General features: G+C 32.2%; 3 protein-coding genes across 6 annotated transcripts in view; all 3 read right to left on the reverse strand.

The window, feature by feature from the left end:
• The window catches only part of LOC107631439 (protein PLASTID REDOX INSENSITIVE 2), a gene marked incomplete in the record, with an annotated part of 2404 nt that extends 162 nt beyond the window's left edge, over window positions 1-2242 (reverse strand). The window contains 3 exon segments of the mRNA XM_016334884.2: window positions 14-344; window positions 1646-1750; window positions 1848-2242. Of these exon segments, the coding sequence (XP_016190370.1) occupies window positions 150-344; window positions 1646-1750; window positions 1848-2105 (558 nt within the window).
• On the reverse strand, window positions 4846-6858 carry LOC107631438 (uncharacterized protein At4g14342). 2 transcript variants are annotated; one of them, XM_016334882.2, is made up of 4 exons: window positions 6676-6858; window positions 6340-6425; window positions 6137-6260; window positions 4849-5121 (listed from the first exon to the last, which is right to left on the reverse strand). In XM_016334882.2, exons 1-4 carry the CDS (start codon window positions 6679-6681, stop codon window positions 5074-5076), a joined length of 264 nt encoding a protein of 87 aa, XP_016190368.1. In that variant the 5' UTR covers window positions 6682-6858; the 3' UTR covers window positions 4849-5073. The 2 variants fall into 2 exon arrangements, with proteins under 2 accessions (XP_016190369.1, XP_016190368.1); XM_016334883.2 differs by lacking the exon at window positions 6676-6858 and having other exon boundaries at window positions 4846-5121; window positions 6340-6431.
• On the reverse strand, window positions 7363-12517 carry LOC107631437 (probable inactive purple acid phosphatase 1). 3 transcript variants are annotated; one of them, XM_016334881.1, is made up of 13 exons: window positions 12288-12517; window positions 12031-12207; window positions 11757-11848; window positions 11582-11651; window positions 11358-11480; window positions 10831-10923; window positions 10487-10616; window positions 10175-10256; window positions 9502-9634; window positions 8979-9184; window positions 8764-8889; window positions 8042-8351; window positions 7363-7872 (listed from the first exon to the last, which is right to left on the reverse strand). In XM_016334881.1, the coding sequence occupies exons 2-13, from the start codon at window positions 12205-12207 to the stop codon at window positions 7567-7569; spliced, it is 1848 nt and encodes a 615-aa protein (XP_016190367.1). In that variant the 5' UTR covers window positions 12288-12517; the 3' UTR covers window positions 7363-7566. The 3 variants fall into 3 exon arrangements, with proteins under 3 accessions (XP_016190367.1, XP_020975334.1, XP_020975336.1); XM_021119675.1 differs by having other exon boundaries at window positions 12292-12475; XM_021119677.1 differs by having other exon boundaries at window positions 12391-12408.

Genomic DNA, 13351 nt, shown 5'->3' on the forward strand with positions numbered 1-13351 from the left:
TCTAGTGTCTTGTTTTTTTGAGGTCCATCTTGAGTCTGGGAGAAAAATAAAATATCAAAACTGCTTATTTAGCTCCTACAACATAAGCATCTCAAACTCAGTTGTTAGAGAACTAAGTAATTGATTAACATACATGAAGAGGTACCCTCTTAGTTGCTATCACCGCCATTCCATTCCCTCCAGTCTTTGTCAACATTACTTTGGGCCCATTTTACAGCGGCACGTGCAGCTTGTGGTCCTCCCGGCAGCCCCCTTTCGCTTACGGCATCAGCCATGTCAATGAATGGAATGACCAAGAGAGTCCCCGGACCTCCATACTCAGAATGTAAGAACGTGCTAAAAATCTGTTCAACTCAATCATTCAATGTGTTATTGCATAAGTCACAGCTCTCATTGACTTATATCATATATCACTAATTAACTCAAGCACAAGAATAAAAGCACTGATATACAAAGAAGATCCACAACAATGAACTACCTTAACGAATCAAACACTTATCAGATTCATGTCATGCCAATGAACACAAAGAGTGCATCAAGTTAGCATTTGCAATGTTGTGTGACAAACTGACAATCAAATATGAAAGGCATTCAAGTTATTATCAACACTTCCTAATTCCAAGGACAAATAACATGGAAAATGGAAACATTTGACATAAAAACGGATAAAACTTCATCTGCTCCTTCATCTGTTCCTTTTTCCTGGTAGTTAAAATATCCTCCTGTAGTCAACTTATAGGGGCTCGATTGTCCTAAAAGTATAGCCCTCTCATCACTCATCAGTGAAGAAAAGAAAAAAACAGAAATGCCACAAAGTAAACTACTAAACATTGATTTATCTAACCAGGCATTACAAATCACTTCTAAATTCATTAGTTCCTTACGACCTCAGTACACATGTCAACCTGAATATATACCTCTCATCACTCATCACTCACCAGTGGAAAAATAACATTCAGAAATTCCACAGACTAAATAAACATAAAAAAGACTCCAACATAAGCATTAAAAAATTGACTTCAAAATTCAACGTGTTCCCTTAGACCTTACTTCACATGCAGAGGTCACAGCACTCATCAATGAATGAAGGGGGGTAAAAGGGAAGAAAAAAAGAAAAAGGAAACCAGAAATGCCACAAAGCAGGGTCACAAGTTTGGCATGCTGAAAAATCAGAGTGATATGCTATAATCAATTAATCATTAACCTTATGAAACAGATCATGTGAACATATGGGTTGCGAGACACCGGGCCGACTCATACCTCATCCACAATTGGATTATCTGTAGTAGTCTCACACCCCATATGTAGTTATTTACACAAAACAGAACCCTTAATCTTATTCCTATTCCCTAAGGCTGTTTATGGTAGCCGAGACAAGACACATACAAATTTCCGTCTCTGGATCTTTGTCCTGCCCAGCTGCCAAACACTGCCTATCTTCACCATAGTCAAGGATAGGAGAACCTTCAAAAATGGGATCTTTCACAATACTAATACTAAGCTATTACAACATATACCATATACACAAACAGAACTCGGCACTTAACACAAACAAAAGAGCAAAATATCCATCAATAAAAATCTTGTGAGGAACCAAGTTAGCTAGAGAAAAGTAAAATGGGGGGCATGAAGCAGGAAAATCTACCTCGGTGCATACTCCCACAACTTCTTCAACCGATTCTCCATACGTGTCTTTCTTTGAAGGCTTTGAAAGCTTCTGCAGAAGGTGATTTCTGAACTTCTCTGTCTCCTGAAACAAACACAAACCAAAACAGGTACAAAAGAAGTAAATTTACCATTAAAATAAACTGAGCGAGCCCAAAAGAGTGGAAGGGAAAAAAGCTCACAGCATCTGCAAATTCTGGAATAGGGTCGGGGAATTTGTACTCAGAAAAGCGGGTGGTGAGCCTATTAGGGGATGAACGTGGTAAAGTTGCGAACTTTTCGTTTGCAAAAGGAAACGAGAAACGTTGGTTGCTTCTGGGTGTGGTGCCACTTGTGAAGAAGCATAACGAACGCAAAGACGGGAACGAAGAAGAAGAAGAAGAAGAAGGAGGAGGAGGAGGGAAGAAAGGTGCAAGACACGTAGCAGTAGCGAAAGCCATGGTCTAAATTCTAAAGAACAAAGCTTTATCTCTGGTTTCTTTTTCCTAAGCTCAAATGTCTTGAGACTCAACTCACTGTTTTTCTCAGAGATTTTTTTATCTTTGGGAAAATTTGTGTGAAGGACCGTTAAGAAATTTTAATTATCAAAAGGGATCAATCATATTAAAATTATTAAAAAGAATTAAATAGATATATTTTATTAAAGAAGAATTAACAAATAAAATTTAAAAAGATAAAATTATTCTATTTTTCTCTTCAGCCTGTTTTTTGTTTTCTAATTTCTCCTATTTTAAACATTTTTATTTTTTCGGTGTTTTTTCTTTCTCTTTTTTTGGTATATTTTTGTTTTTATTAACTTCATCCTTTTGTACACATATGCTTTTGTTATACTTAGATAGTTTTGTTCTGTTTTTATTATTATTCGGGCTCTTCCAATAAATTCTTATTCATTTCTGAGTTCTCCATAAATCTATTTTTTTTAGATGTATTATGTAACTTTTGCCAAAATTATTAACTTTTTTTTTTATGTTATAGAATTTAACCGATTTTGTGTTTTATCATTTGTTTGAATTGAATAGAGATACTTATGTTTACTTGTTTGTCTATGATAAATAAAAAAAAATATCATCAAAGATCTATATATGCTCCATTTTAATTTTATTTTGCTATTGTAAAAAAATAAGTAATTTGCTTTATTAAGTATATTATCCATTTGCCTTAGTTACAAATTGAAATAGACACTTGACTAGACTAGAAACCAAAGCAGAATTCAGCTAATGTTTTGAAAGGTCTCTTATGTCTTATGTTATGTTAGGAGAACTTAAAATTTTTAATCTCATGTTCTGTATTTTGCTTTTCTTTTGTATTGATAATCTTTATCCAAATTAAAAAACAGTATCTTACTCATGAAATTTGTATAATTTTGTACTTTGTTTGATATTTATAATAGACTGTAACTTGATAGTTTTGTTTTCAAAATTCAGGAAATGAAATTTTTTTTAACATAAGAAAATACCCAAACAATCAATTATCCTATAGTATATGCTTCTATTGTTAGCCTAATTGTTTTATTTTGAGTTTAATAGAATTTTATTCAGCTCATATCATCAAACGAGTCTTCACTCTTATCTTAATAGAATCCTATTCAACTCATCATTAAACGACTCTTTATTCTTATCTATTAGTTGTTTTATTTTCATCTTATTTATGTCTTTGGAACTTAGTTGTTATACTAACAAATTAAGAAACTTTTGAATAATATTGGGGATGATAAATATTCTAAGTCAAAATTTAAGCTCAATAATTTGCAAAACATGATAACTATGAGCAAAAACATGCTAATTACACAACTAACTCAAATTTAAAGAAAAACTCTTGGTTTTAAAGAGGAATGCTAGGGGCCAGCAACTTTTGTGATTTGTAACTATCAAATAGCCATCAATCATGGTTTTAATGGTGTGAAATTGTTGTGAGATTTCATCCAATGACTCACTTTTCTTTGCTGGTTACATGTTGGCAAAAATTTAACAAAATTGCTAGTCCCCTAGACTTTTTCGGTTTTAAATGTGAATGAGTTGGTGGTTATGATTTGAAATTAACTGCCTAATGAAAAATACTAGTAAGCTTTGACAGTAGGTAACGTTTTCTTTAACTTAAGTGAAATTCTAAACTTGAATTGCTGCATGTATTTTATTAATAATGTTATATTTAATTTTCTTTTCAAATTGTGTAAACTTATACACATTGTCAAGATATGCCAATGTCAATGTCAGATTGTCAGTATCATACTGAAGCTTTTCAGGTAACTGAGTCTATGCAAGATAATACCAAGCCAAAAAATGATGATATTAAAATTAAAAATTTGAACTAAGGCTTGCTCAACTTCAACTTCAACTTTACTCGAAAAAACTTAGTGCACTAACATCTACTTGTATAGAAGCATAAGAAATAATAATATAAAAGCATTAGAGTTGTCTATCTTTAACTAATGCATAAATATGCAAAAAATATGTATAAAATACTTGTCGTTTATTTTGCTAGCTACTCCATGATAATATGCAAAAATACAATAATTTTTAATCCAAACTGATAATTAAAGAATTTTTATTTAAAGAATGAACTGACAATTAGGTCTTTGAAAATTTCAACTTCGATTAATTAGTTCTTAAAGAAAAAAGTACTAATTTAGTTCTCCACGATAACAAACAGTTAACGGTAATATTTATATGTACCGTTAACTATTGTAATGTGTCAATTTATGAAAGATCGTCATATAGATAACAATTTTTGAAGTAAAACTTCACCTATTTTTGTAAAATTTGTGATAAATAAAAAACAGTTGATAAATATTAGATGAAAACTAAAAAAATAATAAATACTTTCGTATCCAAAACTACCTTATTTCTATGTTCATATGACAGCAATAAAACACACACCACTATAAATAACAAAATACATAAAAAATCCTATTTCGTTTCGTACTATCCATTAGTAAAAGGAGATATATGTCCACTATTTATTATTGTAAATGACCTAATTAATTCTTTTTTTTAGAACTAATTAATCTAAAATCGAAATCTTCAAGCTCACTTTACTCATATTTAAATTAAAAAAAAAAAGTGCCTATTGCACTTTACCTTCTAGATTCTACTATTCTCCTATGTCTTATAAGTATTCCTTTTCTTTTCTCATGCCAAACGCATACACAAGCTCATACAATTTATAAAGACCATCCTTTAAGCCAAACAAAAAAAAAAAAAAAGCTAAACTCAACCTTTCAAGAGCCAATATTCCAAGCTGCATTTAACTAAATCTTAAGGATCTACAAGAAAGAGGAAGATGATTCAGTAACCTCTAAGTCTCTAACAACAACCATACGTTTTCAATCAGAATAACAGTACAATGAATTATCAAAGGCTACAAACTTTGTGATTAGCCCTTTCCCCTTTGTACCCCAGACGGAAATTCTCAATCTTCTTCTCTTTCCGGAGGGAGACCACAGGGTAGAAGCATTTTCTGCACACAAAGTGAATTCATCAATAAAACGAGTAAGAACTTCTACATCTACAATATGTAGCACACATGAAAAATTCTCACTCCTAGCTCTCATACTATATAGTAACAATAAGCATAAAATATGCCTAATTAAACATACATTAAAATATTAAATATGCAATTGAAATTCAAAGTGCCAACTGCCCAACTTTCCCAAATTGCTTGGCACAGTCTTTTGGAGGCATACAGTGTGATTCAAGATCCTTACTTTATATATATTCTTACGATCTAACTTTTTAAGAAATGAAAACTAGATGTATTCCATCTCATCCCCCATCTAGATGTCCTTTCTCACTTCACAACTCAATCATTTCAACTTCTTCTAACATCAAGTTTACGATATAGTTCTACATATCAAGAAGATTACCAAAGAGAAAAGAAACTAGTAGCTTCACAATAAACACCTATGAACTTTAAATTTGAGAAACCAATTTCCAAGTTCCAACCAATATGAAATAAAAACAAAATATAAAGCAAGCAACATAAACATATAATCCTTCGAAGTTATAACTAGAGACCTATTGTTAAACAATGGCCACGACCATGTGCAGCACAAATGGAAGAACCTAGAGTGCGAAAAGTGTCGCTTGTCGGGAGCGGGGCTAATACTCCCATGGAAGAATCTAGATAATATTTTACCAAAATAAGAATTAAGTAGTATGATATTCTTCATATCCATCAGAACAAAATGTATATAGCAGTAACAACTATAATTCTCATGAGCCCTATTCAAAACCTGTCTGGCCTCGACATATCTGACTAAAACAACACTCATGCATACATCAAGAAATAAGAACTTGATCATCAAACAGGACAATAGATTTAACAAGCCAAATTGCAGATACAGGAACACAAGCATACTGTAATCTACAATCTATATATCAAAAGGAATGGCAAAATAATAATAATTGAATCTTGCAATTAATAAGGTGACTGAAATAGAAAAAATAAAAAGAAAAAGATCTCAAAGCATAACCTGCATAAAGGTGTAGCGTTCTCTTCCAATGGATTCATTTTCAGCAATAGCAAAGTATGCAAGCAAAGGGTAGTGCCCAATATATGAAGCATAGCTATCACGCTGAATATTCACCGCCCACTCACTGCACATTCGAACAATAAATAAATAAAAAATACAAAAAAAAAAGTCTTTTTTCCCCTAAAGGAACAAAGAAATCTCACAATCTGTTCAAATCGGCATGCCCAGTTCCAACATATTTAGCTTGGAGATGCTCAAGCTGGGAATTGATGTTAAACCTATCACTTGCCTGCATAAAATCCCCCAAAAATTGAAAAAGGAACCATCGAACGTAGACTTCAGCAATTAATTTCAAAACGAAATTTACAAGAATTTGATTCTATTTTAATTACATAGAGCTTGAAAAAAATGGGAGAAAAAACAAATCTGTACAATTGTTTGAGAGCATGAACCTAAGAAGAGAACAAAAGCATCGAAAGCTGAAGAGAAAAATTAGGGTTTTGAAGAAATTAGGAAGATGTGAGATTGAAGGTTCGTACCTGCATATTCCTTCTTCAGAAATTAGGAGCTACCTGTGTGTGAGAGAGAACAGAGACAGAGAGAGAAGTTGAGCTGCACTTAACTCAAAGCTTTGAACTTGAAACTTGAAAGCTCTGGGGAAAATTAAAAAACGCGGTGTTTTATTTTTATCTATATATTATTTTAAAGAGANNNCAGTTAATATTAAAAAATATAATTAAATCTTAAATTTTGGAAACATATTTTTTATTTCTAAAAATTTTAATTTTTCAAAATATTGATGTAACATTCTCAAATTATTATGAAACAAAAGCTCCTAGTCATAGGGCTTGATCACGGCTCTCATATTTTTCAACTTCTTTAATTTATCTTAAAAAATATTATTTTCGAAATTTTACAACAATTATAATTTGAATGTTGAGATTATAAGATTAAGCTTAACGTGGGTGTCCATCAGGATCAAAATATGCATATTAAAGTGGCATAATGTTATATTTCATTATACCATAATGATATCAAGAACTCATAAACTTGATTGAAAAAGCCATGTGCATGACATGAAAATTTGTTCGACAAGAAATACTAGATATCCATCAGAATTTATTATTTTTGGTCAGCAATTAATTATTAATATTTAAAAATATAGACTAAAATATGTTGTTAAATTACTAGACTGAATAAATTTGATCAATAGCTAAAAATTCTGATAACTCTAGTATTTCTCTTTGTTAGACACTAGAACAGCAACATTAGAGATATATACCACTTATATATATGCTCTACATTGTTTACATAATTACAGTTCATATGAAGATGGGGTAACATCAACATGAGAATTTTATTGAACATTATTGAAGTGGAAAAAAGAAAGAAAGCAAATAAACATCTTTCTTTGGGTTTAGATATTTAGATCAAGATGCTAGTGTTGTAGGTGAACAACCATCAACATTACAAGCCAAGATATCTCTATAGTCCCTTGATATCTTAAAAGAATCGTAAACTTGGCCATCACTGCTCTTCTTGTACTCAAACAACAGGTTTGAATGGTCAAATGCTGTGAGTTTCACAAATCCGAAGTCATGGTCTTTGAAGATGCTCCATTTCGTGTTAATGGGAGCAAACTCAGCAAGGGATGCTCCTCCTCCTCCAACTACTACATGTATTGTCCCATTCAAGTTGCCTATGTAATTGTTTTTCTCTTTGTTGGTGCAGATATTCTGAAGCAAGAGTTAAATAAAAAAAATATATCGCCTTAATTTTTTCTCTTTTTGTATCTGTTTTGAGATAGAAAGTTACCAAACATGCCTAAAAGGACAAGGTGAATCCTTGCGAATCGGAGCTAATGGAACAAAGTGACACAACAAATCTATGAAATTAATGGAATACCTGGTATATTGGGCATGTTCTTTCATAGTTATGGACATGGCCATAGAAGGCTATATCAACCTTATACTTTTGCCATAGAACTTGAAGGTCTTCCCTCCCCATTGGTTCTTCAAACGAGCCTTCGGCTGCATAGAACCCGGCGGAAGAATAACCAAGTACCCTATGTGCAAGAAATATCAGCCATGGCTGTTTCTGTCTGTCAACAGTGGATAGGCACTTCTCAATGAACTCATATTGCTCTGTCCCTTTTCTCCAATCAAGTTCTGTGTGAGCTATGCAGAATCTGAACATGCCGTAGTCTATGGAGTACCTGGCAAAGAAATGCAATGTTCAAGGAGCTGGCATAATTTTCGATGCCTATGAAAAATCCTGATTCAGATACTTGACTTGGAGAAGGCTAATTAAGTTTTATTTGACGCAATACATGGCTATGGTAATTTGATATTTTAACTAGAGTTGCTACACACCTATATCTAGAAAACTGTTAGGAGTGAATCAACAACCTACCACAATCATCCTGAGTATGATATATGAAAAAGTTGAGACAAAGTAATGATCTGGCATCCTAGAAATCATCCTAAACATTCTCTGAAATACTAAATGAAGTAAATTGTGGATACTGTTCATGTCTTGAAATCTTAAAAGACATTAAATTCTTCATTCATTTAGTAAGTAGGAGGATCTCTAAAGAAGATTCATCATTTCTTTTCGGATATATTTACCAGAATTTTTCACGATTCTCAGCGGGTACATAAAACATGCTCTGAGCAAGCACACCGCATTCACCACCTGAATCCATGCTCCCATAAAACGATCCAGATCCTGGCCAGTCGCGCTCATGGTTTCCACTAAAGGAACAAAGTAGAAGAAACTAAGATAAATGAGAAGTGTAAAAGATAAAAGGATGCAACCAACTCATAATAATGACAAACCTTACCTTGCTGTCATATAAGGTACAGCTGAGGCAATTGGCTCAATCTGTGCAGTAAACTGGTCCCATTGTGAAAGGTATCCATTAGCATAGCATAAATCACCAATGTGGAAGACAATATCTATGTCGTTTAAGTCTTGAATAATTTGCTTAGTAGTGTTGAGTGAGCCAGGTTGGAAATTGTTGTACTCATTGGAGCCATCAGCTTCAGCCTGCTTGTGGCGTAATCAAATTAGAAGTTTATGTAATAATAATACAAATATCAAGCAAGAATGATGATATCTTTTCTTGCTGTATTATATTGACAGTGCCAATTATTCTTACTTTCACTAGTCTAACAAAATCAGCCAAAGAAGTGTAAATCATCCCTATATAATTGGAGTTTTCTTTGGATGAAATAGTGGAGAGAGAAGTGGTACAAGAGATAATATCAATCTGAATCTTAACGCAAATATGTAATATACATTTGTTCATAACTTCATATTTTATTTTCAGAACATGATTAGAAACTAGAATTAAAGAAAATTACCTTGCCCATATCACCAAATATGACTACACGTTGCACGGAGTTTTGGCCAGGAAAAGGCGGGGACTTAAACTGATATTGTTCACTCCAAATTATTGTACCATTAAACAATTTATGCCCAAGCTTGTATATGTACCTGCAAGTGTGGATCATTCATACTAAATTTTTGCTAATAGTAATAATAATGCTTTAGTAGATTGCAAAAGTACTAAGTGTAGAGCATAAGCTACCTGCTGCAGTGGATGAATGGACAAGATCATAATAAAGATATTACAGACACACTGAAGAGAATATTTATGGAGGATAACTTGATAGACTAACATAGGCAAAGGCCAACCAAGAGAATTCTATCATTAAATATCAAAATCATAATTACTTTTTCTCCTGATCATTTTGCTGTTCACAGAAAACAGTAGAGTTATTTATACACACAGCTAAACCCACCTAGTAGAAAAAGAACTTTTTGTTGTATTATATATAGCATCAATTTTAAAGAAATACCATCCTATCCAATCCCATCATGTAATCCTATTTCTCCTGTAACTTAAAACTTATTCCCATAAAAGAAATATTTAATTAGCTTGGTTTTGTTTAGTCAACAACTGAAACACTGCAAGTCAATAAGATCAATTCTCATTCAAACAATTTCATTATGCTCATACAAGACATGACATACACTTTGTTAGGCCACAACTCCTTCAGAAAGCCAGTGTGTATGAACCCAGGGTCACGCCATCCAACAGTCCTTGCAGGTGCACCTATATGTATAGATGAAAAACAATCATTTTGTTTTAAATTTTATCAATTATTTTATGTTAACAATCATTAGTAATTTCTAAACATTCTTTTAAAATGGCAAATATTATAATACTTATTGCAGTGAACCATGTTATTGATGATGAACACAGTTTTGTCGACCAAAATACCCATTTTCTAACTCTCAAGTGTCAAAATACAGGTAAAAATCACAACCAAAAGATTTGCATACCGCACATGGTATTGCGGTCAAAAGTCAGTGTCCCGGCAGGAGATTGGATGAATTTCCCTCCTTTTGGTCCCCATTCAACAAAAGCCTCAGCTTCATTAATCCCATATCCACTAGTCCATGTTACTGTCATCTGTGTAAAGAATGTGTTAAAACTTCAAAACATAAGTAAGCTTTTAACAATCTAAGATATTTTGAATGTCACACACATAGATTGGCCCATTTACTGATATATTTATTCAAAAGAGACATTTCAAGTTGCAATAAGATATTCCATAAGAATAGTATCACAAGTTGGAAAAAGAAGATGACTTTTGAGATTTTAATATGAAGGAGTTTAAACTTACTTCATCCCATGTTTTCCCTTGTGCTAGTCGTGGATATACTGGAGCATTTGGATTGCTGAATGATACTTTGTTTGATACTGTAACAAGCTTTGGCTGTTCCAAAAGGAAAGGAAGAAATATAAAGTTCAGAACAAGATCTTCAGTCATAGAGTTTATACATACAATTGCTTGAAATAAGTAAAAGTATAGTGACAAATATAAACCGCATGAAATAAAATCAAATTAACCAAGAACTATAGAAATATAAACATGGAATACATGGAAGAAAACTACATTCTTGGCTTGTTTCTCAATAAAATTTGCAGTAGAACTCAACATGGTGTATGTAAGCTTGTTTCAAATAAGAACTAATTCAAAGATATCCAACTCTAGAGTTAACTCATAAACACTTGCAAGTTTACAATTTGAGTTTCATGATTCAAGTTTACTTAGGCTCCACAAGTTTAGGCAAACTTTCGAGTTTGATAAAATTGACTAATCTTATTAAAACAAATAAACAAAAAATGTAGTAGAGTTTAGGAGAATACATTTGTCAAGCCACCTGTGAAAAGAGCAAATGAGAAATCTGATCTTTGATTAATCAACTGAAGCTTCAAGTAACCTTTTCCTGATTTCTTATAATTGGGACTGGAGAAATTTGCATACTGATACTGAAAAAATAAAAAATAAAAAGGAAAGAAAAAAAAGTTATTGTTAAACATCTTTTTAGGTCTTCTTTAGGCTAAAAAATGGATAAGGTTTCTGTGCAAACCTTGATAGGTGCGGAAGAACAGAACAATGGAGGACTGGTAAATTGATTTTCTGCAGGGCAGGTAGAAGCACTGGAAATTGTGTAAGAAAAGAGAACTCCAGTTAATGTAACTAGCTCTTGAATCATGTAACATATGATTATGTATGTTGCTAGGTACCATGATGTACAAACCTACCTGAAATTTGCTGGAGAAAATACTCCAATCCAGTCATCCATTGTTGGTTTTGGATTATAGTACTGCAGTGTAACCCATTCTGTATTTTGTCCCTAAAATAAAAATTATAAAAAAAAAAAGTAGACTTCATCAATTTCTTGCACCAAACCTTGTTTTTCATCACAGGCAAGATAAAAAGGCAGATACTGACTCAGCTAGAACTTTAAGCAAACATAAGATATGCATTGAAAAAATATAATTTCCGAATAGGTTGTGGAATCAAAGGGTATTATACCTTCAAGCCAAGGACATTAGGGTTGGCTTTGACATAAGCATTTTGATCAAGCTCAGATATTATATTATGAATGGCAACTTTAGAGAGTGGTTGATGCTCATCTGACACTACTACTTGTTGAAAGGTTGCAAGAATCAGCAGACACATAAACACCATTCTAGGCTCCTCCATCATCATCTGAAAAGAGCAACTACAGTAAATATAACAGAGAATTCTAAAAGCAAGAAAGGGAAAAAAAAAAAAAGATCAAACTTTACCTACTAAAATTCAAGCCTCAAATTGATAACAACACTATAGTGAGTCAACAACCAATCCTCATTTAATAAAATGGGTATGGAGATATAGAATGCAAAAAGCAACCTTTGGAGAAGGAATGACAGCTAAGTTTTCTTATCACTTCATTCACATATAATTGAGTATAAGTCACCCTTGTGTTTTCACACAAATATATACATTTTGATTTAGGAATATCTGAAAAGAAGATTCTCTTAATTTGATTTCAATGTGAAAGCCAATTCTCTGACTATTATTTTCCTTCATTGACTTCACTTCATGAATCAAGATATTAAAAATATTTTCTTTTGGATTTCTTTTAAATAAATAATTTAAATATGTTATTTAAGGATATAAGTAATTTGTAGCATATTTATCAATTTCTATTTTTTTACATTTTTCGTTTATAGTGAAAATGAATTAAAATTGCTTATACCTAATTTACATTATAAATAAGATAAGACACGATTTTATTTGACATTATCTCGTTTGTAAACGAGATATATGAAATTTGAAAAAATACATATATCTCGTTTATAGTGTAAGACGATATATATAAAAAAAATAAAAATTAGCAAATAAATTTTTTTTTGTAACTAGACAAGAAAGAAAAGAAAACAAAGAAAACAAAGGAAACAAAAGGGAGAGGAAGGCTCCCTAAGTACCAGCAGCTAAGTTTATAAGTTATAACTAAGATATGAAACTGATCTCAAGGCTCCAACAACTCAGTTTGGGGATATTATTCACTGCTGCAAACTTTGTCATAGCATCCGCAATATGGTTGGCTGATCTCTGAGTTACCTTGACATGAGCTCTCAAATTCCAAGTCAAAATATCATAAATTTTAGAAACCAAATCATGATAAGCACTTTGAATGTTAGTAAAACGGTTTTGGACTAGAGGAAAAGCTTCCAAACAGTCTCTCACATACACTGCCTCGTAACTTTTGACTTGGAAAAATTAACAAATATACTACAAATTACCTATATTCGTAAATAAAATATTTAAATTATTTATTAAAAAAAAACTTTTCTTTTTCCTACTTGAT

Source organism: Arachis ipaensis, chromosome B03, assembly GCF_000816755.2.
Source record: "Arachis ipaensis cultivar K30076 chromosome B03, Araip1.1, whole genome shotgun sequence".
Lineage (NCBI taxonomy): Eukaryota > Viridiplantae > Streptophyta > Magnoliopsida > Fabales > Fabaceae > Arachis > Arachis ipaensis.